This window comes from Anopheles merus, chromosome 2L (assembly GCF_017562075.2).
Source record: "Anopheles merus strain MAF chromosome 2L, AmerM5.1, whole genome shotgun sequence".
Classification (NCBI taxonomy): Eukaryota; Metazoa; Arthropoda; class Insecta; order Diptera; family Culicidae; genus Anopheles; species Anopheles merus.
The window spans coordinates 40,018,964-40,042,451 of record NC_054083.1 but is presented as its reverse complement, the minus strand read 5'-3'; the positions used below and the strand labels follow the sequence as shown (position 1 = coordinate 40,042,451).

At 47.3% G+C, this 23,488-nt stretch overlaps 1 protein-coding gene across 3 annotated transcripts; it reads right to left on the bottom strand.

The window, feature by feature from the left end:
- Positions 1-18,343: 18,343 nt before the first annotated feature.
- Positions 18,344-23,081, bottom strand: LOC121593075 (troponin C, isoallergen Bla g 6.0101-like). Of its 3 annotated transcripts, none has more exons than XM_041915127.1 (6): positions 22,793-23,081; positions 21,466-21,490; positions 20,886-21,152; positions 20,009-20,140; positions 19,877-19,897; positions 18,344-19,419 (listed from the first exon to the last, which is right to left on the bottom strand). In XM_041915127.1, exons 1-6 carry the CDS (start codon positions 22,796-22,798, stop codon positions 19,403-19,405), a joined length of 468 nt encoding a protein of 155 aa, XP_041771061.1. In that variant the 5' UTR covers positions 22,799-23,081; the 3' UTR covers positions 18,344-19,402. The 3 variants fall into 3 exon arrangements, with proteins under 3 accessions (XP_041771061.1, XP_041771060.1, XP_041771059.1); XM_041915126.1 differs by lacking the exon at positions 22,793-23,081 and adding an exon at positions 21,905-22,119 and having other exon boundaries at positions 18,344-18,824; XM_041915125.1 differs by lacking the exon at positions 22,793-23,081 and adding an exon at positions 21,905-22,112.
- Between the last annotated feature and the right edge of the window lie 407 nt (positions 23,082-23,488).

The window sequence follows — 23,488 nt, the reverse complement described above, 5'->3', positions numbered from 1 at the left end:
GGTGTCGTGTGAGAAGTTAAAGTATCTATTTTTTTTTAAGTTTGCAAAATTTGTAGATTTTCTTTAAATAAAACAAATTCCCATTTCTGAATGAAGTGTTCAAAAGGAGGTTATAAAGCGTGATTGTAAATATTAACAATAGTATCATGTTTGTTATACTCAATTGATAAAACGAACTCAGATTTAACGAACATAAATCAATCCTTTTTGTGAGAAATAATATGTCAAAGCGAGATTTGAACGCACAACATCTGTATTTGCAGCCCGTCAACTTGAAGATTATACCATGGTACCCGTCTACTATATGGCACGTAAAATGTCGTACAGATGATTCGTCAGGTCGTGTTTAGATTTTAAATATGACTATACTGTTTTACCTGTTATACCTAAAATAAATACAAAATACATAAAATACAAGAACTGAAATTAAAACTAGAAGGCGAACCCCGCATGAAAAGACGTGCAAAATATTATTCTACCATCAGATGTTACATAAATTGTACGCCAAAGCTTTAGTTTTCCGTTCCAACAGCTTTATGTGTGTTTGCCATGCAATTACATGCCTTTTTTACAATCCAATGACACGATTTACGGCGCACCACAAAAACCGTCTTACCGAACACTCTCCTTTCTTTCACCTCAACACTGATCGCTTATCGATCGTCGCTTCTGTTTACGCTCGCAACACATCGTAATCCTGTGCGGGAGAGCAACCGGGGACACATAAGTCAATGATCACGTCAAAAGTGTTGGCAAAATTTTCACATGACAATTGCTTTCTCCGCTTGTGTATCTTGCCGTGATCAAGATCAACGCGAAAGATACAAATATGGGGTGGGTAACAGATGCAAAGATGGTAAAATAAAGCGCAAAACCCTTCATTCCGTGACTGCTCACGGAGCAGCTCTAATTCTGTTTTCTTTCTGTGTGTTTTGCTGCATGTGAAATGTGAGCGCGGCGTCCCATCCTGATGCCGAAACCTTCTTTCCATTCCATCCACTGTCGCAGGAAGATTGTATCGCACCTTCCTCAGCGGCCGTGTCCCGGTTGTCCTGGTTGTGTTCAGCGAACGGTGGAGTGTTTGCGCTCCTACACAAATACATCGTCCCGCTTGGAACGCGTGTTAGACTTCATCTCTGTAGCGATTGTCCGTCATTCAGCGTGTGCCAAATTGGTTGGACGGAGAAGTTCGCTAATCCGACGCTCCCTGTGTAAAGAGGCAAAGAAAGCACACGGCCAAGAAGTTGGCGATCGATTATACAACGGCCACAATTGAAACGCACATAATTATAAGCTCCCTCTCGTAGCGGTGGTGCCCTTTTTTATTGGAAGTTGTTGGAACAAAGTTGTGCACATTAATTCGTATGACATGTGTTACCCCTCGCGCGCTCGCGGCACCCGGTGCACTCCGGCCACCGACCCGAGCATAATGGTTGGCACAGTTTTCGCATAACTCTTCGCATTCCGCGACCATCCACGATCACGCGCTAAGCACTTAGGGTGAAGCTGAGCCGGGGGGAAAAACTGAACCGACAGCGACATGGACTGCGCGCGCGATTAGAAACGATGTCACTTCATTTTTGCCTCACGACACTGTCGCCACGGTACACACACGAACACAAGCAGTGCGGTAACCGGGTTCGATTTTGGGCCACAAGATTGGCCTCCGTCGAAAATAATGGGTCGGCCGTGGCTCATGCCCAGAAGCAAAAAAAAAAAAACGGTTTGATGCCAGACTTGCGCCCGTGTGGTTTACTTATCATACGGTTCCTGGTCGCGCGTGTGTCTGTGGTATTCATTTTCGCCGCCCCAGCCTAGACTCTTCTTGCAACGAGGGCCTTGCGCTCTCTCTCTCTCTATTAGCTCAGGTCCGAATTTGTCCGATGACAGATCAATTACCCAATGTGCCTTGAAGGTGGAAATTCCACGCCCCGCACACGCAAACGCACACGCAGTGTTTTCCAGCGTCCGTGTGTAAGGCCCTTCTTGTTTGTAATGCGCTTGTAACAACGAGGCATTCGCTTGTCCCTTTCCCTGTCCGCACTAAAGGTCTCGTGCGTGTGTGTGTGTGTGTGTGTGTGGCGTCGGTCTATGACAGCGCCTAGTGACAGGGCCTTGCATGACACACTTCGGTTCGGTTCTATTTGGAAATGGGGCTGGCACTTGGCGTTCGGTACCGCGGTGTGTGTGTGTGAGGAAAGAAATATCGCCAACTCGCAACGCGGTGGAGAAAACTAGCTGGCCTGCCAGTTCCAAGAAGAAGGAGGCAACAAACAACTTCCAGCAAGCGATACGAAACGGTGATACGTGCCGTAGAAACTCGATATTGTTCTATCGGGGGTCGCTCGGTGTCATGGTGGGGCTGGCCACGGAAAAAGGGCGACTCGGTGACGATGGTTTGCACGAGAGCCCCCTTTGCGGTTTGATGTCGTCATTGCCGGTTGACGCACGACACGGTGCATGAAATGGAACCGTTTATGTTGTGCCGTGGTACTTTAATAAGGATACCTTACTATGTCGTACATTATTGATCATTTTTCATGATTGGTGTAGCTAAGGAACTGTCCGAGAGTTGATTGAAAGATATCAGACATTGAGTTTGATTTGGAAGAACAATTTAACTGTAATTTCTCAATATGTGCGCTCTTTTTATTCAAGAATCGTATGAAAAAGGTTATGCAATCCCAGCAGTGCTTAATGCAATGAAGTAACTTCATGTTCTTTTTTCCTGAATTAATATAGACATTCTTCAACTGCTCAACTATGCAGTCTAACTATAGGTCCTCATATCACAACACTTCTAGCAACTATTCTACAGCTCGACAAAGTTAGATCGAATCTCGCGAGAATGAATTTCGCTGTATGACAGCTCGTTTCCTCGCTTTTCGCGTAACTTTCTCATATCTAAATCGGAGCTAAACTATTTCAACTACCATTAGCGACTCTAAAACATTGTCTTTCGCCTCCTACGTCGTGCTAAGCAGCAGTCTAGCGTCCCTTAAAATTATCTTCCTCAAAGCCGACCGTCTAACGAGACAACCCGTCAAACTTCCACCTTCCCGAGCCGTATCCAAAACGCCCGTTCGGCATAGAAGAAAACGATACAGCCGGGCCGGGGTAGTATCAAGCTGCTTCGCGTGTGGCGAAACGTATTAGTACGGCCACAGGCCTAAAGACTGAGGGTGGGTGGCGGAGTTTGGAACAATTTAACTTACATAATGCATACGAGCACTAATGCCGACACATGACGCCGGGTGAGATGTGTCACCGCTGAACGGCACCGACACAGCGTGGCTTCCCTTTTCCCCCTGTGTGTTTGCGCTGGCTAGCAACCCGTAAGGAGCGTAAGGATTCCGACGACGATTACCTATAAATTTTCACTCCACATCTTTTAATGAGTCTTTGATTGGTGTCTCTGCACTGTCGCAAAGGCGAATTCGGTTCCCTCTCCAGCTTCTGATCTCGGCAGTGACCCTACCGAGGCCCCCAAACAGCTCTGCTGCTGGTGGTCCTGCAAAGGGTTTGAAGTTAGTTTATCGATAGCATCGAATGCATCGAATGTGCATCGTCGAGCTTTGATTGATGGTTGTACGGTGGTCGGTGTTTACATGTAGGGGCTGCTCTCTCCCTCTCTGCACTGTCGAGTGTACTGACGTACTGACAGCTAGCTGACAGTAGCCGACAATACGCCACGCCATTCACCGCCAAGATGGAACGCGCCTGCCAAGCGAAGGTGGAGTCCAATCAGGTGAAACCAAACGCGCTCGCACACACGACCGGCGACCAATTGTTGCAGGAAAGGAAACACTCTTGCCATCATCGCACTGCAGCTAATGATGAAACGACCGAAACGAAACCGCGCAGCTGCTGCTGCAGCCACTGCTCCCCTTGGAGCGACATTAGCCGGGACACGAACCGCGCTCATCAATCTTGAACCCGCTCCCCGCTTGGTAATGACGTTGAACTAACCAGACGCGCACGCCGGCAATCGTAACGAGATGGGAAATGGGCAAAAATGGAACGGTTGTAGCAGCCGGGCCGCCGCAGACGATGGCTTTAATTTACTTCGCCTTTTAATTGGTGAATTTGAATAATTAATCTTTTAATTGTGCCTCACCGGTAGACTGTTTGCTCTCGTGCGCTTGTCGCTGGCGCAGGTGCATTGGTAAACCTACATTGGAGGCTTTTTTCCATTGAGATACAATGCAACCGTGTGTGTGTGTGTGAGTTCTCTCTTTTACACACGTGCAAGATGCATTCTGAAAGCATAATCCAAATTCCATAACCCTTTAGCAATACCGGCTGCCCGCTGGAACCTGGTTGTTGGCACGAGCCACAAGATTGAAAGTGCATGCCGCGACAGCAGCAGCAGCAGCAGCAGGCCGGCCGGGCTTGTCGATGTGATGGAATCCATGCAAGCGCACACGTTCCGCGCTGCGTAATCTTGCGTGACCACCGCAGAAAAGTGGTAAGAAGTTTCCGTACCGGGCCGCTCGGGCCCGATCGTTTCGTGGGTTTGGGAGCGCTGACACACACGCTGGCTCCATTGTTTTGCGGGGCGTTTGCGTTTGCTTTACGCGGACGGTCGGTGGCATAATCTTCGGCGCGCAGGTGCTCTAATTTTTCTTTCTCTCTCTCTCTTTCTCTCTCTCTCTCTCTCTCTCTCTCTCTCGCTCTGTCTATCAGTGCTTTTTATTGATTTATGAATCGTGTGTGGCTAATGGAACAGGCGGTGAGATTTAGTGTCGAGCTCAAAGATAGCCGGAGTAGAGAAGTACACAAAGTAAGCTTGAAGAAATAAAAAGCTTGGGTTGAGATTTGCGTTCGTGTTGCGTGTATTTATTCCCAAGCAACATTTTACACGCGTCTTCAACAATGTGCATCAATTTTCATTATTTTAGCACCCTCAAGTGATGTTAGAAATGTTATTTGCAAAATATTGTTTGTCTCTCGTTTCGAAAAGGGTTTCAACTCTTTTCATTCACAGTAGAGATATTATATCAATTAATTTAAGACAAGCATGTAATGGTAGTTTAGTATTCATATGTTTCATCTGAAGTCTTAGAGCAGCTTAGATTCATAGAATTGTAATCTGATGTCATCAGTTTGCGTAAAAATTGACATTAGCCAAAATAAATCTAAGGCCTTGCGAGCTGACTTTCGTCAGTTATCCGGAATTTTCGCCATAGCGACGAAGACATGTTTTGCTATGTTTTTAAGAACTACCTTGATTTTAAACGATCCTCAGTTTTCGAGAAAAAAATGTTAGAGTAAAGCTTTTTCATCATGTTGATCCAGAAAAAAAAAATCGATGGGACACAGCTAGGGGATGTTTGACCAGTTCGCGGACTAGGATGTCATACCGAAACTCCCCCAAAATGATCGCATTGAGTTTTGGCGTCATTGCTCGCCACGGCGAAGCCAGTGGATGGGCTTTTGCTTCTGTTGATATGTTTGTTCATGTTTTCAAGGTGCTATTTCACTGCATGGCCGGTGGCATCGGCAGGAATTTAGCCACCGCTCCCTTAGTGTATGGAATATAGCGCAGGGACGTCAGCCATTCGGAAGCGGGCGTTCTTTCGATGCTCTGATTGTTGTCTAATAGTGCCAAGATGTTCTAATAGCACCGGCCTATCGGGACTTATCCTACGTCTACAAATTGCCGCACGAGGTCCGTTTTTGTAGAGGTGTGGTGCTTTTCTTTAACAGACAAATTTTGTCTTTTTTTTAAATGCAAACATTATGTTAAGTAACGTAAAAGTGTATAATTCAAATTATTAATCACATGAGGTAGTAACGGTTTAAGCTGCCAAACAGAGTAGCAGACGCACTTTAATCATTCAATAAGCCATTTTTCATAAGTATCCTTAAAACCTTTACTTTATTAAAAAAAATACATGTATTACCTATTTGATTGTTCAAGATTAAACAATTATTTTTCATCTATAATTATGAATTGAAATTTCCTACTGATCATTCCACCTAGAACTCGTTTATAGTATTCAGCCAATTCCAATGGCACACCTGTTAGCTTACAATTACTGAAACCATAAATCACGTAAGAAATTGTTATTTTACCCCGATAAGATGATTAGAAGCTGCATCGCGTTACCAAACATATTAATCATACGGAGCGTAGGAAATGGAATGAAAGGAGCGAAATCGAATCAATTTCAAGCACAGCATTCGTTTGTGAAAACGATGGATTTGGAAAGGATTAGTTTCGAACGCTTAATTTGCGGCGAAAACAAAAACAAAGTCAAAAACAACCCCAAAACAAAAAGCTTGTCAATCGGACGCTGTCAGTCGATGGTCACCGTCGTCCGCCGTTGTGACGGATGTTATTAATTTTGTCACTGCCATCACCGCTCGAACGCCCTCGCAAAAGGTGAGCATCGTGTGAAATTCTCGCCACGCGAAGGCTCTACCAGCACTACCAGCAGCAGGCCACGGTTTCAGGCGCGGTCCCCTGCGTACCACCGTCACGAACTGGGTGTGGAGCTGGGTGAGTGGCCAGCGCCGTGGCGGGGTTTGGGAATGGAAGTCGTCACGATGGTGAAGGTCAGGAAGCGAACCTTGAAAATTAGTTGTCGATTTTTTCACGTTTTTGTTTCAAACTCGCGCCGACACACACACACAACACAAAGTCCTCCGCCGACTCTGTGTGCTGGGAGACAATTTAGGCTGTTAGGTGGCGTCAATATTTTGTAGCGTACTAAATTGACCCTTTTGGAACCCCGGTGTGTGCGCGTCGATCATAAAAAACGACTCCAAAAGCGTCTAAAACGACCGATGGTTATCGTTCGGAGAGGAGAAATAAAAACAAAAAACCTTAAAAGGCGTTGGACGTGGTACTGGGCAGGCTGGTTCGGCTGAAGGACTAAGAAGTCAAACGAAACCATTCATCGCAATTAGCCATTAATCTCGCAAGAATCTTCCCATTCCTGGTGAATGGGTGGATTGAGTTTAATTTCATTCCTGCGCGTTGTTCGTGCACCACCCTCGTTCGCCCACTTAGGAGGCTCTAATCTCGTTAAATGGGCGCCCCCCCCGTTCTTGTTAAGTACACCTGCAGTGTATGACGCGCCGGGGCAGCAGCAGTACATTATGGTTCGGAAAGTGAGCGTTAATGTAACTATTTTGTTGTTCACTCTCTCTTTTCATTCCCTTCCCTTTGGGCTTCGGGGGAGTGTTTGATGGTGACGACGACCACGACGACGACTGGTCAAGATCTTGATCTTCTGGGCTTCCCCACTGCCCCCCCCCCCCACAGTTTGAAGTCACTTTGTCGTCGCCCAGACAAATGGATTGTGTTTTGATAGGCAAATTTGAAACGAACCGACCACTCCCAGCCAGCCTCTCGCCGGGGCGAAAGGGAAGCGTTCTTGACCGGACGGGGACGATCGGGCGGCATCATTTATCACGACCTCATAAATCATAACACATTCCGGGTGGAATCCAATACGAGAAACTGGGCCGGGCGTGATGCTCTCGGGGTGGCGTGGAAGCAGTTCTACGGGTTGGGCTCCGTTTGTGACCTTCCGCTTCACAAGCAATAGGGCTGAGTGGGTTTTTGGAATGGCTTTTTTGTTCAAACAAACAAAAAATGCACTACAAGAAAAAAAAGAGAACCAACGCCCCAGGCGTTTTGTTGGTGGGAATAGAAGGCAGAAAAAAGGGAGGGTGATTTTGAAGACCAGGGAGAAAAACAAACAGGGACAGTAAATTGAGCCTTATCACAAGGACATTCTAAGTGGTGGCTTTTCGGTGCTTAAGTGGCGTTTACAGATGGATAAAAAAGGAGTAGCAATTAGACACGAGCTACATGTGTTTTTTGTCGCTTCAGGGTAATTGTGTTCGGTGGGCATGTTTTTGGTAGTTTTGCTTCAATGTTTTGAGCCATATTTAATGTACCCTTAATCATGCCTTTTACAGATAGCATTGTAGTAGTACATTATAAAACAAAGCCGTTCTTCATTCCGTTTTAATGCTGCATACAAATCGGTCGGTTTTAAAACAGCTTTAATTTTGAGCAAATTCAAACTTCTTCTCATCTCAAAGTGAAATCTCCACTACAGCGTCCCACAACACAAAAAGACGCTTTTCGATCGCACGACGATTGCATAATCTTTATAATGCGTTAGGATCATTTTACCGTGCCCGTTTTGTAGGAGTTATGATCGGACCAATTGCACGCCGGCGTCTCCTACAATGCCGGCCCCCTCTGTCGCCTCGGGCCATTTGCACGATTCCACCAGCACCCCCCCCACAGGTCGTCGTCAGGTCAATCCGTGAGAGCTGACCATGAAATCGACATGAACTTGTGATTTTTGGACGAAATTTATGACGCATTTTGTTTTACATTTTACCGCCGCTATCGGTTCGCAGGTTGACCGCGCGCTGCTCGGTTGCACATAAGTTTGTCATCGATAGGGTTTTGTCTGTTTCGGTTCGAGCCCCGAATCGATGTTTGACGTGTCCCGTACGCTCGGTTGGAAGCCATTATCGGATGGGGAAAAAAGAGTTTTAACAATCTGACCCAGTTTCGCTGCAGCACTGCCGGTGACTGTCACCGCGTGCGCCATTTGCTTGTCAAACTTTTGCGAGGGATGATTTGTGAGCGTTTTTCGAATTTGCGGGAAGAAATGCAAGCCACCGGGCAAATAGCGTCCCAAAAATCGTGCCAACCCATTAGTGGCAGTTGTTCTTTTTTTTTCTTCTTCTTTAGGCAGACTATTTTAATTGAACGCGCTTGTGCAGATCGCGTGCGTGTGTCCCAGTTGTGGTGAAGAGTGTGTGCCAATTCTACTGTCTCTCTGCTTGATTGCGCAATCTCATTCCGTTGCCCCCTGGTCGAATGGCGCCTGATGAAGTCCCCATTTTGGGGGTCCATTTTGTCTCTACTCCCCCCCCTCCCTTTAGGTTTGTCTCGGAAGTGGGTTAAAGTTAGGCCGCACAAAAGAAAGAAGGAGTCGTTTGCCACCATACAGTACTACGGTTCATTATTTTCGTTCGCGTTCATTTTCCGCGCCGGCACACGAAGACGACGGTGGCGGTTCTTTTGCGTTACGGCTTAACAACGCAAACGATTAGCGCGATCGTGGAGCGTGGTGTGCGGTGATGGCGACCACGGTGCCCGGTGATTACGGGGTTGGCCGGTGGGCAGCCAAAAGGCACACACATACACACATTGGCAGTAGCTCCAAAGGATTCCAGGCTTATTCAATTAATAGCTGAACAAATCGGCATGCGCTTGCTCGGGCTGGATGATGGCGAAATAAGCGTCTCTCGCATACGTTTGCAGATGAGGTGCTTTTCTCAACGTCGCTTTTCATCAAATTCAGGCCCGTTGAACTGGTAGCAGCCAAAGTGGCTCGATCTGGAGGCGTCTGACAGCAGCCCTATGTGAGTGCGGGAATTGATTCTAGAGATTTAGATTAAAATCTTAACCGGTACTACGGGTTACAGCGGTTAAAGGGTTGAAGTGTGGAGAATGTTGAATCAAGCTTAGCCTTTTCCTGCCCGCCTAGAAGTATTAGATCGTCGCTCTGTGGTCAGCGAGCTGGACTGCGAGCCCATAAATCGAGGTATATTTGGAATGGTTTCGCTGCCGCGATGTTTGTTGCATGCAGCATGAAGGTGTCCACTAATGGGCTTTACCCTCCCATCCGTTGCTGCACCGTGCTGCCTCGTCGACAATTTTCGATCTGGTGATTGCATTTGCGAAAGGTGTTTGCAGCTACAGTAAGTCTGTTCTTTTTTTGCCGTGTGTATGTCTGCTTTCCTGCACCAAGTGTTGGGACCGTTTTTGGGGTGCCGTTTTTATTTGCATTCATTTCCGCTGACAGGTTATTGCAATTTGTTCAATCGTGTCAACACGCTCACGGGGCGGAGACAGTGCGCCAGGCACTGTAAAACGCGAACGCCGCCGGCGGAAACGATGTTGAAATAGGCGTCGTTTTGCTCTGCATATGTTCTGCGTTTGATGCAATTCTGGGAACGAAAAACCATCACAAAACCTGCCAAAAATAAACCTTGACATTAGCGACATGACAGTCGTAAAAGAAGAATTTTTCAAACTAGAAAGTGTTTTGACGGCATGTTTTTTTGTTATCTATGTTTATTTTCGCGGTGGTTCTAGTTCCCACATGGCTGGTAACATTCGCGCGCTAGCGGCTGCGGGGGTTTTACAACTTTTCAGCACTTCACTTGCTGTTTTTATCTCGCCAACGTGCCCTCGCGTGCTAATAATCAAAAAATCGCTCGCAAAACCAAAATGCAAAAACCCGGAACCTGGCCGCACTGCGCTCGGGTGCAGCCGTGTTGTTCGCTGGTTTTATGGGCATCGCTTGACGATCTGTCAAATCCGCGCTCGATTGTGTCCGGGTCGTTTATTGGAATTGTTGGCCCAAAAGTTGTTAGAATTTAATTGCCACTTTTATGGGATTTTTTAGCGGTGGTGGACGGCATTTGGCGTAGGATTTGCAAGCGGTGCACTCCGATGACAATGGTTTGCAGTTAATTCCGAAGGATCGTTTGGGGCACGTTAAATTGCCATAGTTTTTTGGTCATTTTAACGCTTTTTGTGGGTGGTTTTTTATTGCTTAAAATCGTATCAAGCTTATGGTGGATTTGTGTTTTATTCTCCAAGCTTGAATAATAATGGAGTAACACTGGATGAGGATTTGTTCATCAACCAAAAGCTATCAGATTAAGTCATTCGCTGTATGAGTTGCTCTGGAATTATTTGTGGAAATGTTCTTGGTTTGTATGGGCAGGTAGTGAAGAGGTGGAATTGATCGCTAGGTTAAATAATTTAGGATTAAAACTTAAAACTCTGTTTTTTTTTTAAATTCAGCCAATCTATCATATTCAATCCTATAAAAGCCGTCACCTTTATCGCTCGCATCATATCCATCACCCCGAAACGCCACAAAAATCACCTGCTGACATCAATCGGCACTAACTGTCAGCGGTCGGTGTAGCTCGCAAATCATTTTCCGCTCGTTTTGCAGCAGCAGCAGCAGCATTTATGCATTTTGCCATCGCAAATTATCTTATCGGGCCGGTTTTAATCAAAATCGGTGCTGGCACGGTGCAGGCGAAACTGGACGCACAGATCACCCACATCCCTTCTCCTGTCTTTCGTGCACGGCTCTCGGTTGTCAGACGGGGTAGACGTGCACTTCTGTGTGACAGACCAGACAGCAAGGCACACACGGGTGCACCAATTTTGCGCGCGCTCTCTCTCTCTCTCTCTCTCTCTCTCTCTCTCTCTCTCTCTCCTTCTCTCTCTCCTTCTCTCTCCCTCTGCCTTTTGTCCCAACGTTGCACTTTTCAACCTAGACGTACAGGTGGATAGAGTAGTGCAAGTGCAACGAAAGAGTGGCTCACCTTCCCTCTTTCTGTAGAGCGCAATTACCGATGCGACAAATGTGCACAAAATTTCCAACAAACGGTCGAGTGAAAACTTCCGGCAGTGGCAGGTGGTCGCAGGTCGCACGAAGCGGTCCATTCGGTGCTGGTCTCCCCGCTGACGACAGCTTGCCATCAGCGGCCATCGATCTTCGCGGTGGCTTTCGAGAGCCCTTCTTCTCCCAGCGAAGGCCTTATGCCCGCCGTTCGTGCCATGCTTGATCGTTAGACGAAGCCCGCACAACCTGTCACAGCCGGGTGTCAGCGTTTACTTTGTACGAGCAGCAGCAAAGGCTCACGAGAGGCGATTTTTGTAATGAAATCAATTCAACAATGCTTTCTCTGTTTATTTGATTTTAAATTTTCCTTCCACCAGTTTTATTGGCTCATAATTTTTCACCTTTCCAAGCTCGAGCCGCCTGCCAAGTGGTTGCTGCCTGCACGCGTTCGCATGCTCCGTAACCTGTCAGTATGGTTGCGGCTCGGTGTAAAGTTGCGATTGCTGGGAACGGGAGGGAGAGTTTTGTTTTGTCAGCTCCCTGCGTTCGGGGCGACTTTACCCCCATTTGCTCTGCTTCTCATCGCCATTGGATGGAAAATAATCAGCAATGGACAATTTCTCCCCATCGCCAGAGCAACAACGACGCACGAACGCACCCCTTCCCCACCGCGAAGTTTTGCTCGCGGTCTGACGTTTTGATGGTCTTGTTTGTCTCGTTTGTCTGATGCTGCACTGCACATGACACTCACGTCCCTTGGCGTGGAAACCGTGCAGGAAGGTGGGAGGAAGGGTATATCCGCACTGGCCGGAAACGAGTGCCGTTTGGAGTGGACAGGTCTTAACGCCTGTCTCATCTGGGCGGCAGGGAAGGGGTAGTGGGGGGAAGTTTTCCTTTCTCGCCTCCAGTTTTGCGAGCCCATTTCTCGTACGGAGGCGTCGCTCGAACGGAGTATTTTGCGCTCGGCGACGGGCCGCGCGTCAACCGAATGGAGGGAAAATTATAAGCTGCGCTTGGATAGAGCTGTTTGGCCATGCACTGCACCACACAGCGCAGCGCGAAGGAAAGCCGGACGCACGGTCAGCGTGGTGAAGAAATCCTCTGTGCCCCGGCCTCTGACGCCTGGAATTAGCGGGGGTCGGGGTATTAAATTTCAAAATAAAAATGAACCATTTGAGTTCAACATACTATAAAACGCGACTGACAAACGGTACTGCGGTCGGTGGTTGGTTGGCGCTGCTGCCTGGGCCTGGTTGACCGTTTTCGTTTTTATTTTGCTTTCGCCTGCTATTTTTGATAGTAAAAACCAGTTAATGGCAAAACGCGATGGTAATGTTTGGCTCGGTCTGTGGGCTTGGTTTGGCAGGGAAATGATGAAATGGTTCGACCTTCTACCCGTCGCATTTGAATGTTGTTACGTTGCGGTGTGTTGGTTGAAACGAGGTGTTAAGTTCAGCGGGTGATAAGTAACACCAAAAAATAAACTGAAACAATTGCTTAATAAATGCTTTCATTGTGCATTTTTAAAGAGTGCTGAAAACAGGCGCCAATAAAAAAGCATTTGCCCGTGGTATTTATTATTTCATTTTTGCCGTTTGCCATTTTTGCCGGAAAATGGGTCAATGGAGGTTTAATTACTCCGACGCAGCAGCAATTCCGGCATCGTAGCTGTGACGTACTGGTGTTTACGAAACGGAAATGTCTTGCCGTTGAAATGAGGTGGAGAATGAATTGGATTTATTGCACCATTTTGAGCACCAAGCAATTGAAAAAAAAGCTCGTATTAAATTAAAACAAATCAACACAGCATGCAGCATCCTAGAACCGCTCGTTAATTAAAAAAAAAAATCCCCGTATCAATGCTACTCTCCATATATTGCAGGTGAAAACTCTTCCCTTTTTTCTGAAGTGGCCAACCGATTGTTGAAAATTCAATCATCACGTCGAATGCAAAGCAAACGAAATTAATTTCACCGTCCGCGAGCGTTCGCGACACAATTAATTGCAAGCGGGATCAATCCCAATCTCACCGGTAAAACCCACCGGTGCTTTCGCTTTCAATGTTTTCGGTGTTTGAGCCGATATTGGACCTCTTGTCTCCCCCTTTTTTTGTATCTTGCACATGTAAACGACTTCATTTTTCACTCAGACCCAGGCGCGAAAGGGCTGGCGTGGCCGTTGGACACTGTGCCAACGGTAGCAGCAGCAGCAGCAGCAGCAGCAGCCACACTTAGGCAGCTGTCATTCAATCGCTTTCATTCATGCCGGTAGACGCACTCCGCGTTTTGCAACGCCCCGAGCCATACATACCTTACGCAATACGTGGGGACACGAGTGTGCGTGTGCGTGTGTGCGCGCGCGTGATCCTTCGCGCGTGAGCGTTGGCAATAGCGTAGGCTCAGGGATCTGCTCATTTCTTCGACTTCAATCGTCTGGACTTTGACGAACAGGACAGGACTTTGATGAACTACTACGTCTAATCAGCGTGTGTCTGTATGACAAAGTTTTCGGGTCCGGCTATGTCCCCGCCGTTCGTGAAGTTTTGAAGCAAATGTGTGTTCACCGGAGTGCTCAGAGACGGGTTAATCTTACGCTTGGACAATTATGATTTATTGACGACGCCTGTCCACGCGATACGCTTACGTGTGTGCGTGTGTCTGTTTTACGTAGTTGGAAAGTGGAACCTAACAAACTAGCGCGCGCGGTAAGAGAAATACTACACCGAAAACGTGCGGACCACCGTCGAGTAGCGTCGAGAGAACCCCCGTTTAATTGCCGTAACGCGCCGCGCGGGTTGTGAGTGAGGGGAGCTGGGTGGGAGGGGGGGGGGTTTGAGATTGGGTCCGAAATTCATGGATCAGGCGCCTCCGGTCTGGTAGGGAGGTAGGCGGGTAGGTGCCGGACGGGGGCAACATTAGCCGAAAGTTGAATTCCGTGTTCATGCGGATCACTTCCGGGACCGGCGTTTTATTGGAGCCGGCGGTGGTGTATCTCTTGGGAGACGGACCAGAACTAGATGAAGGAGCAGAAAAGGGGGTAAATTTGAGCAAGACTTAGAATGTATGGTTTAGCTCGGTCATGCTTTTGGGTGGAGGGAGAGCTTATATTATTTTCACAATGATGTGTAATTGCCTGTTGGCAGTGATGGAACTACGGGAAGCAAGCTTGTTAGAGTTTGACCCAAGAACGTTCCTGATTGGAGTTGGTTTTCAGGAGATTGCTCGGTAAAAGGCGTGTACAGTAAGACAGACCTTATTTTCTTAATTTTGCTAACATTAATCTGCCAACATCAACTGCATATCAAAATCTAGCAACTGCTCAATCTATTCATCTTTCGGCTGATCTGTGCAGGAAATCAACCAAAAAGCAAATAATCTACCCCCAATATCCGACAGCCATGCGGAAATAGGATGCCTTTTTCATTACTGCAAACCTCCGGTCTCTTATGTCTCCATTTTAAGTCTTTATTTCCGTTTGAAAGCAATCCAAACTCATTTCTACTGCAGTGGCAGCCTTCACTTTCTACCCCAGTTCAGTGCCAGCCCAAAACGCCATCTTCCAGTTGTCAAAAACTGTATCATTGTTGTGCACAACCCATGCGTTACTTCTCCCAAGGTAACGATCACTGGGAGGGAGGGGATGATGGGGCTTTATGACAGTTTTGTGAGACAGACCGTTTGATACAATAAATCAGTCGTCAGCTCCCGTGTCAGTCGGTTATCTTTATTTGAATCTTCCTCATTGGCAAACAATAAATGCACGTTGCGCCAGTAGAATCGCATGTGTGTATGGAGCGGGCTGGAAATAGCGCTGGGTAAAATAAAATAATGGAAAAGCAAACACGCTCATACTGGCAGTCAGGGTTGCACATTTTCCCAGGCCCCGATTGTTTTGGGGCCCACATATCATAAACGGGCAGAAAGTTGCGAACACCATTGTGCACCGTGCATCTGCAAAATTGCCATTTAATGGATGCAGCTGAGTTTCAGCAACACACATTTGTGTGCAATCTGTTGCAGGCGTATTTGTTTGTGGTTTTTTATGCTTTGCAAATATGTTGGAAAACTTAAATCAAACACTATTAGTCAAATGTTTTGTGTTAGCTGAAATAACTTCCAATCAAAGGCATTACAGTAAACTCATTCCACCGGCGAGTGATTCGCGTGGGTTGCGGACATCTCTCCACTGGCCGGTACTGGCTGCTGCAAAACGCGTATGCAAATGTAAAGCTGCACAAAATCTAGATCGCATACATAACCGACGGCCGAGCGTTTGAAAGCCCCCGTACAGCCCCCGGTACGCACGTCCGCACCGGGAAAGCGGATGTGTAGGGGCTCTGGACGAAACTCCTGAGAGAGAGAGAGAGAGTGAGCCGAGTGTGTCCGCTGAACCCTAAATGGTTCGTATTTATTTGATTAATTGGCTGCAGAATCCGAACCGGAGCAGGTATATGGTAATATGGAAATTCGATTCGCTGTGCATGCCATTGGCCAGTGCTCGGTCCTTGAACGATGCGACGTTGTCACGTACGCGGCACCGATGAGCGACGTTTCATGCGTTGATGTATGTACGCGGGCTATGCGCGGGTTCGGTGATATGTCACGGTGACAGCATGCTGTGTGTGTGTGTGTGTCCGTGTGGGTCACCCGAGCCCGGTCGCCAAGACCAGGTGTGCAAAAAGCGCACCCCTGCAACCGGAACCCTGAACTCGTGCGGCCCAGAAATACGCGCCCCAGACGCACACGGACACCAGCGCGATGCCGCCACATTAATTACCCCGTTATGCCCCGTTTATTTGCTGTCAATTGCAAATTTTCAACCGCTCGAGCCGCCTCAAATCCTAATCCGAATCGACCGCATCGAATCGTCATCGATTTTTGATCGGTCGAGGCTGCACGCAAAATATTCGCTAATCAATTTCCCACCGAGGTGTGTAGAGCATGAGGGCGCTGGCGGAGCGAAAATTGCATTAACCGAGCATCGTGGCAGTGCGTTATTGGCCAATGCCGCCGTTGAATGCAACGTCCTGGGAGCAAGGTCCCAACGCCCAGCGCGAGAAGATGAATTCGAAACCCATTTCACGCATCGTACAGTAGCGAGAGATGAGGCTAAAGAACCTCGTACACGTACCGCTTTTGGTATGTGGTTGTAAAATAAGGGCACACAAACCAGTGGGGTTAAGCGTGGAAGGCGCCTATCTTTCTCGGCAGGGCACACGCCACCTCCCCTGTTGTTGCTGCACGATGATGATGATGTTGCGAAAAAGGCTGTGCCAAAAGATATTCATGCCCCCCGTGCGTTACGGCAGAACACGTCTGGAGGTGGTGGCACGCATGGTGTGGAGGCTGTCAGCAGACAAGTTGCTCCAAATCGTATGACATGCTGCATGAAGGGGCAGGTCCAAATGTTTGCACACGTGTGCATAGAAATGAAGGCCGCTTTTGCATAAAATCGTCTTGAGTGTATGTTTCGAGGGAAATGAAAAGTAAGTTGAACATGACAGGTGTACGCTTATTAGTAGCGTTTGCATAACTGTGGATGAGACAGTTCACACCTTTAAAATGCAGGAATTGCAAGATAACGAGTTCGTGCTGTCGGCAATGGGCTGAGGTTTGGGTGTTCATAGACTCCAGTAGAACAAGGCAACACTTTATAAATTGGTATCTTGTGTTTCCTCATTTGTGAAGTTACACTCGAGAGACGTAGTTCCTAGAAGGCAACAACGGAGCTTGAATATCTGAGTTATCTCGAATTTACCATATTCAGATGACTAACATTTAAAATTATTAAATTATCTCATATATATACTCATTTGGTGTAATTTTGAGAAAATTTCCTGTTTTTGACTTGTCGCTACAATTCCTTGGGATTTCGTTTGAAGCTTTTTCAAAAATGTTATCCATCAAAAACGATAGCTGTTTAGATACTTTTCTCTTGAAAAATAATTTCTTTTCTCCAAGAACTGTCCAAATTCGGAAAAAGGCGTTTCTCCATATTCGTCTAGTTAATGAACCCTGTAACTCCAGACACTGTTATTGAATGTGGATCCTCATACAAGCATAATATGGAACAGATATGATGTTTCAAGAACATTTTACCAACTTATAATGTTTTCCTTCAATAATTGTCAACGATCTTGCCAGACTATCATTGAAATATTGATTATTCTTCTTTACAGATTTGCTTTTTGGGAGGTCTATGTTACTGATATATTTCATGTTGTTGGCGCTATTTCATGTATTATAAATGCGGTTCGTTTTTCAAACTCCAACAGTCATGCATAGCATTCCACCCAAATATGTACTCATTTATTACTACTTGAGTTGCAAAATAGACTGCGCAAGAACCAAATCCTTAGCTATATGCCTTGATTTCTATTGATGATCACGCCATCTACTGGCAACACAAAAAAGCAAAGTATAGTTGCAAGCAAAATCGTCCACTTAAAAGATGGTATCTTTAGTTTTATAAATATCTTCATTTACCAAACTACTTCACCGGTACCGGTACTCCGTTAGCTGCTGTCACTCGGGTGTCTCTGTTCACTCAAAACGCTCCCTGCACGAAACCTGCCAACAAAGACACCAACCCTTAAACGCTAACGATCTTATCCCGTGCTCAAACAAATCAGCCCTTAAATCAACTTACCTACCAAAGGGAGTGTGTGTGTCGGGTAGTTGGTGTGCTTTTGGGATGGAAGAATAAATTACCGAAACAGAAAACGTTACGTTACTAAAAGCACACACACACACACACATACTGGAGCTTACCCCTAAACGCTGTTCTTCGGAACAATGTCTTACGCGGGTTCTGCGAGTTAAACTCGAGTTGCCCTCGCGTATCGTGTTCCCTGCCACCACACACCGCACACACCAACCTTTCGAATGTATTTCGTGGAAGCGGACGGACAAAAAAGAAACTGCACTCCATTAATCCAACTACGGCTGAATATATTTAGGTTCCGCAAGGTTCTGGCTTCTCTCCCGGTCCGCTCCCGGTAGCTCCTAAACAGTTTCCGTGCTCGATTTACCGGCTGGATGGGTGTTCCGCTTTTATGTCGGTGTGGAAAAGGAGGAGGCTTCCCGGTATCATATCGGTCTGTCTGACTCTGTGCACCATAGTGGTATACAAATATGTGTGTGTGTGTATATGAATGCGTCCTTGCGCTGAATGCCACAGTCGGTGATGGGGTGTGGTTGTTTTACTTATTTTTTTGGTTCTTTTCTTTTCTTGTTTCTTACGAAAAGGAAATTACGAATGATAACCCACCGGCGGCCCATAGCCGCCATCCTGCTTTCCGAGGCTCTTGTTTTGTTTTTCTCCACCATTTTTGCGCCTGTCCTCTTGTCCCCATACGTTCACTCCACACTGCCATTCGTTCCAACGTGAAGACACACAGGTTGTATTATCCTAAAACGCATGAAATATTTATTTTCAGTTCAGTTGACCTCGCACAACGCAAAACGCGTGGTAAAGCGTGGTAAAGGCGTGGTGAAGCTGTGTAAGATATGATTTTGCGAGAATGAACATGAAACATTAGTGGCTAAGCCTTCGCCTATCCTGCTGCCGGTGGATGATTCACAGAAATGCGGCAGCGGAAAAACGAAACCACTCCAAAGTCTATTTCTCTCTCTCTTTCTCTCTGTCTCCCCTTGTGTGTCTTTGGTATACTAATTATCTAGTCTCTATGCTTGGCTTTGTCTCGGTAAGCATCTTAGTAAGCGTGCTCTTGATTTTCTACACTACAGACACACAAACACGGTCGTCCTGCCGGGCCCAACTGTTGTACTTGCACACGGTGGATGGATTGTTCTGCTAAAGCGTGTGTGTGTGTGTTAGCTGCACAGCATCAGTTTGCGTCGTCTACTCCAAATGCTGCACGTATGGGAGAAGGTGCTGGTTGCTGTGCGTCATCAGAGCGCTGGTGTTTCGTACGCGCTAGTTTGCAGCCACGCCAAGATATGCCCCATATGCCAGCGCAAGGTGTTTTACGCGTAGTAGTCGGCTAAAAAGCGCAGTAAAAAGCAGCCAGGTCACGGGGCGCAAGGGAACAAAAGCAAAATTAGTGCATATTTTCTATGTAAAGCGAAACACAGACAGACAGTCAAACAGACACGCAGGGGATGTGCATTGCTGTGTATGGAGTGTAGCGAGTGGTGGTGGGAAAGGAAGACGCATCTGCTAGAGGCAATTGGGAAAAGCAAAACATCGTGTGTAGGGCACACACACAAAAGGACGAAGTTAATTATGCCAGCCCGCAAGAAGTGGTGCACTTCTCGGAAGCGGCGAAAGTCGAGCGCAAGTGGTAGAAGAAAAGCATGCATTTGTGGCAATGACTTTGCTCACTTCTTCCCTTGTGAGTGTGTGTTTGTGTTTATGTTAGAAGACTTGCGTAATTAGTAACATTGCTGCACCGTGCACCGGTGCACCGAGGATGATGTTACTTGTTGTTTCGCGCTTACCTGTCATGACTTCCATAAACTCTGTTGTGTGGTGGTTGGAGGAGTTGGTTCATCCAGGCAGGCGGGCAGAAAAATAATAATTATTTTAGAAAAGGATTCTGCAACTGCAGATGGAAAGCGTGATGCCCTTACCCTCAAAGTCTACCGTGCCCGATCCGTCGGCATCAATCTCGTCAACGATGTCGTCCAGCTCCTCCTCCGGCACGGCACCGTCCAGCTCGCGCAGGATCGCCTTGAACTCTTCCACCGGGAGGTATCCCTTCGCTTTAAAGGGTTTAAGTTTGGTTGAAAATGAAATTTAGTTCCGTTTTTTTCTATTTTAATGCTAGCAAGTGTGTGTTGATGCAAATGAAATCTAATTTCCCCTTTCAATAAAACACGGCGCTCTGGTACAGAGTGGCAAAACGTGCAGAATCAATTCGGATTTAAATCACATCCAATTTATCATCCCCAGTTTTACCCCCGACCTTTATCCGACGCAGAACATGACAGAACACACACTCGGATCAGTGTCCTGCAAATTGCATTTGTGTGTATTTTTTTGTCTTTGTTTTTTTGTTCCTGCTGCAGATTCGTTTCACTTTCAAAAGGTGCAAAAAGTGCGGTTGAAACGAACCAGAAAGGTTGCATCGCAGATGGATGGCGAGTGCATTTTTCTTGTCACTCGGAGGGTTGTTTTTTGTCTGCTACCCCATCGTACCATCGGGTGCGAGCGACAAGCGAGAATAGCACAAACCGAATCTATTGGCCTTTTTGCCGATATGCTAAAAATAAGCTGACATAGATTGCGCCGAGAGTCGGCGCGCGAGTCGGATCGTCGGATTGGATTTAAATTAGTTTCGCTCCTCTACTGCAACAAACAGCAACAGGGTTGAAGGATTTTTTTCTTAAAAAAAGCAGTAAAAAAGAGGCGCTCCTAATCACTGATAGCCGCTATCTTTGAAACACAAAATATAGCTTTTTAGTCACCATTTTTTCAGCACTTCAAAATTCGCACCATTACACTTACCGTCCTTGTCGTACATCATGAACACCTCGCGCAGCTCCTTGCGCAGCGCCTCGTAGTCCTCCTCCGGCTCGACGTAGTTCGAGGCGAGCGCCACAAACTCCTCAAACTCCAGCTGGCCCGACTCGTCCTCGTCGTACTCCTCGATCACCTCGTCCAGCTCCTCCTCCGACAGCTTGTGGCCGAGCAGCTCGAGAATCGTGCCGACGACGTCGGTCGGGATGCTGCCCGTCTTCTCCTTATCGAACGCATTGAACGCATCACGCAGCACTGAGAGACGACAAAGTGTGATGGCACAGACAAGAAACAGTAAATAGAGATCCCAAAAATATCATACCCCGGGTGTACGGGCCACTATCAGCTCCGATTACTTGCCCCCCCCCCTACCCGCCGCACTGAAACTGGTGAAAAGCTTCGCATGAAAAATTCAATCCCATTCAAGCTGGAGACTTTCCAATTGAGGGTTGAAATTTTTTGGTTGGATTTAATTTTGATTTTTTTGCTCGCAATCACCATTTTCACGTGCGAATTTTCCAACCGTAACGCCCGTTTCTCGCTCCAACCTTCCGCAGCAAAAACTCACCTTTCAACTGATCTTTGCTCAGTTCCTGCGGTGCGGCGGTAGCACGAGTGAGAGTGTATCATATCGAATTAGAGCCAAAGGGGGCAGGTTTGCGTCCAGCACCAGGCCAGCACGGCCATGTATCGTCAACGTGGGTGGAGGTGGGAGGTGTGAAAATTAGGCGCCCCCAAACAATCACCATTAAGTAATTAATCGTCCAAAAGGAGCAGGAGCGGCCGAAAGAAAAAAAAACAAAGATAAAGAGAAAGAAAATAAGAGCGTAAGAAAAGCGTGCGGATGAAAATAAGCAATTGAATCTGCGCTGTTTGAACGGGGGGAATGAGGGGGGAGGGGGGATTTTTTTGGCGAATCGATCACAAAATTGCACTCCGGAAGGTGTCTGGGAAACGGAGCCAGAGTAAATCACCGCGTATAAGCGCGCTGCAACCAAACCCGTTACCTTTCCTGCGCCCGAGCTCGTACTTTCGCCCGCTTCCGACGCTGTGTCCGACATTGTATGGTGGCGGGGTGGTGGGGAGACAGTGACGACTGGAAAAGAAACGTTAATTGTTTTGCAACACAACGGCAGCACACCCGCGGCAGTCGAGCACGTGGAAGCGAATGAAACGCAAATCAATCGAGTGCGAATTAAATGCGTAGAGCACGTCTAATGGTGTCTAGCACCGAGCGCCACGAAATCGAATCGGTACGAAATTCCCGGCCAACTTCCTTCCCGGTGCTCGTCTTTACCGGTGCATCTCGCCCGGGTGGAGATCATCGTGCGGGAGACGCAAAGCAAAGCAAAGCAAAGCAAAAAAAAGAGACCGACAGCCTACGATCGATTACCAATCGAATGCAGTCGCTGCGTGTGAACGCTTTCACTTTCACCAGTGCCGTTGTTCAGCTGTTTTTCACGACGACCGGACGACGTGAGCGGTGTTGCAATCGGCTAGAACCCGATGAAAAATCATCCATCGACACCCGATGGTCGCGGTTCGGTGGCATTGGGGTGAGCCCTTCGAGGGTTCGCAAAGAGGAAGGCACTTGTTCGCAAGGTCGAACGCTCACGCACAATCAACGACGATCTCACGCAATCGCACGCGCCCAGCGGTGAAAGTGAATGTGTGTGTGGTGGTACAGCGGAAAAACAACAAAATCACACACTATCACGATCACAATTACGGCCGGGGGAAAAACGGGCAAACAGCATCAACTGCACCGGATCACACGCTTCGGGTCGAGTTTTCCTTCAATCACGCATTCGATTCGCTGGTATTGATTGGTAGGGAACGACACAGCAGAAGCAAAAACACACACACACCCACACACTTCAAACTCTTCAACTTACTTCCATTTAGCACCCGTTGCCCCCCAGGCTGATTTCCAAATGGCCACTGCTAGTGCACTGCGCTGTGGTTGTTCGAGCGAGGGGAGTCGGCTAGCTCGCACCTGGCGATCTGCACTGAATCTGCGGCAGCTCGTCAAATCAACACCCCCGGATCCGGGACACGCGCGCGCTTCCGAGCGGCGCAAAGAACATAGCCGACGAATGCTGCCGCGGGCAGTGCGCACCAAATCTATCAACCCCCGAAAAACCGGGCGGACTTCTGCTGCCTGCTGCCGGGAGCTTGGATTTTTCACGTGCGCGCGGCCTGGCGCACAAATGGCAATCTGCCGCCACCGTGTGGAGTGTGGAGCGTCGTGTGCTTGCTTCATTTGTGCCCGCTTATTGGGAACCCGCGTATAGGTTGCCAAGTTTGTTTTTTTATTTGGGGAGGAGCGGAAGCAGGGTGCTAACATTGTGCCACGGTTCATTGGCTTCGGTGGTCAGAATGCGGGCTGAGAGGAAATTTTGAGTGAGATTTTTCATGTCAAGCGATTAATGAATTATGTTTTTGGGTTGTTTTAGCTGTGTTTCTTCGTTTCTTTCATTTTATTTCGTGGCTTAAGCCCGCGCTAGAGCCCCAGTGAAATTGATCGTGAAATATTGGGGTTCGCTGCTATATTTGAAGAATTTTTTATCATAATGTGGCCTATAGTAAAC

Bases quoted from the DNA above. Each gene is read 5' to 3' on its own strand.
- LOC121593075 (XM_041915125.1), bottom strand. From the start codon at position 21,958: ATGTCGGACACAGCGTCGGAAGCGGGCGAAAGTACGAGCTCGGGCGCA. The intron at 21,491-21,904 runs GTAACGGGTTTG...GCCGCACCGCAG, and splicing joins CGAGCTCGGGCGCAGGAAAG to GAACTGAGCAAAGATCAGTT. The intron at 19,898-20,008 runs GTAAGGGCATCA...ACCACACAACAG, and splicing joins GGGCACGGTAGACTTTGAGG to AGTTTATGGAAGTCATGACA.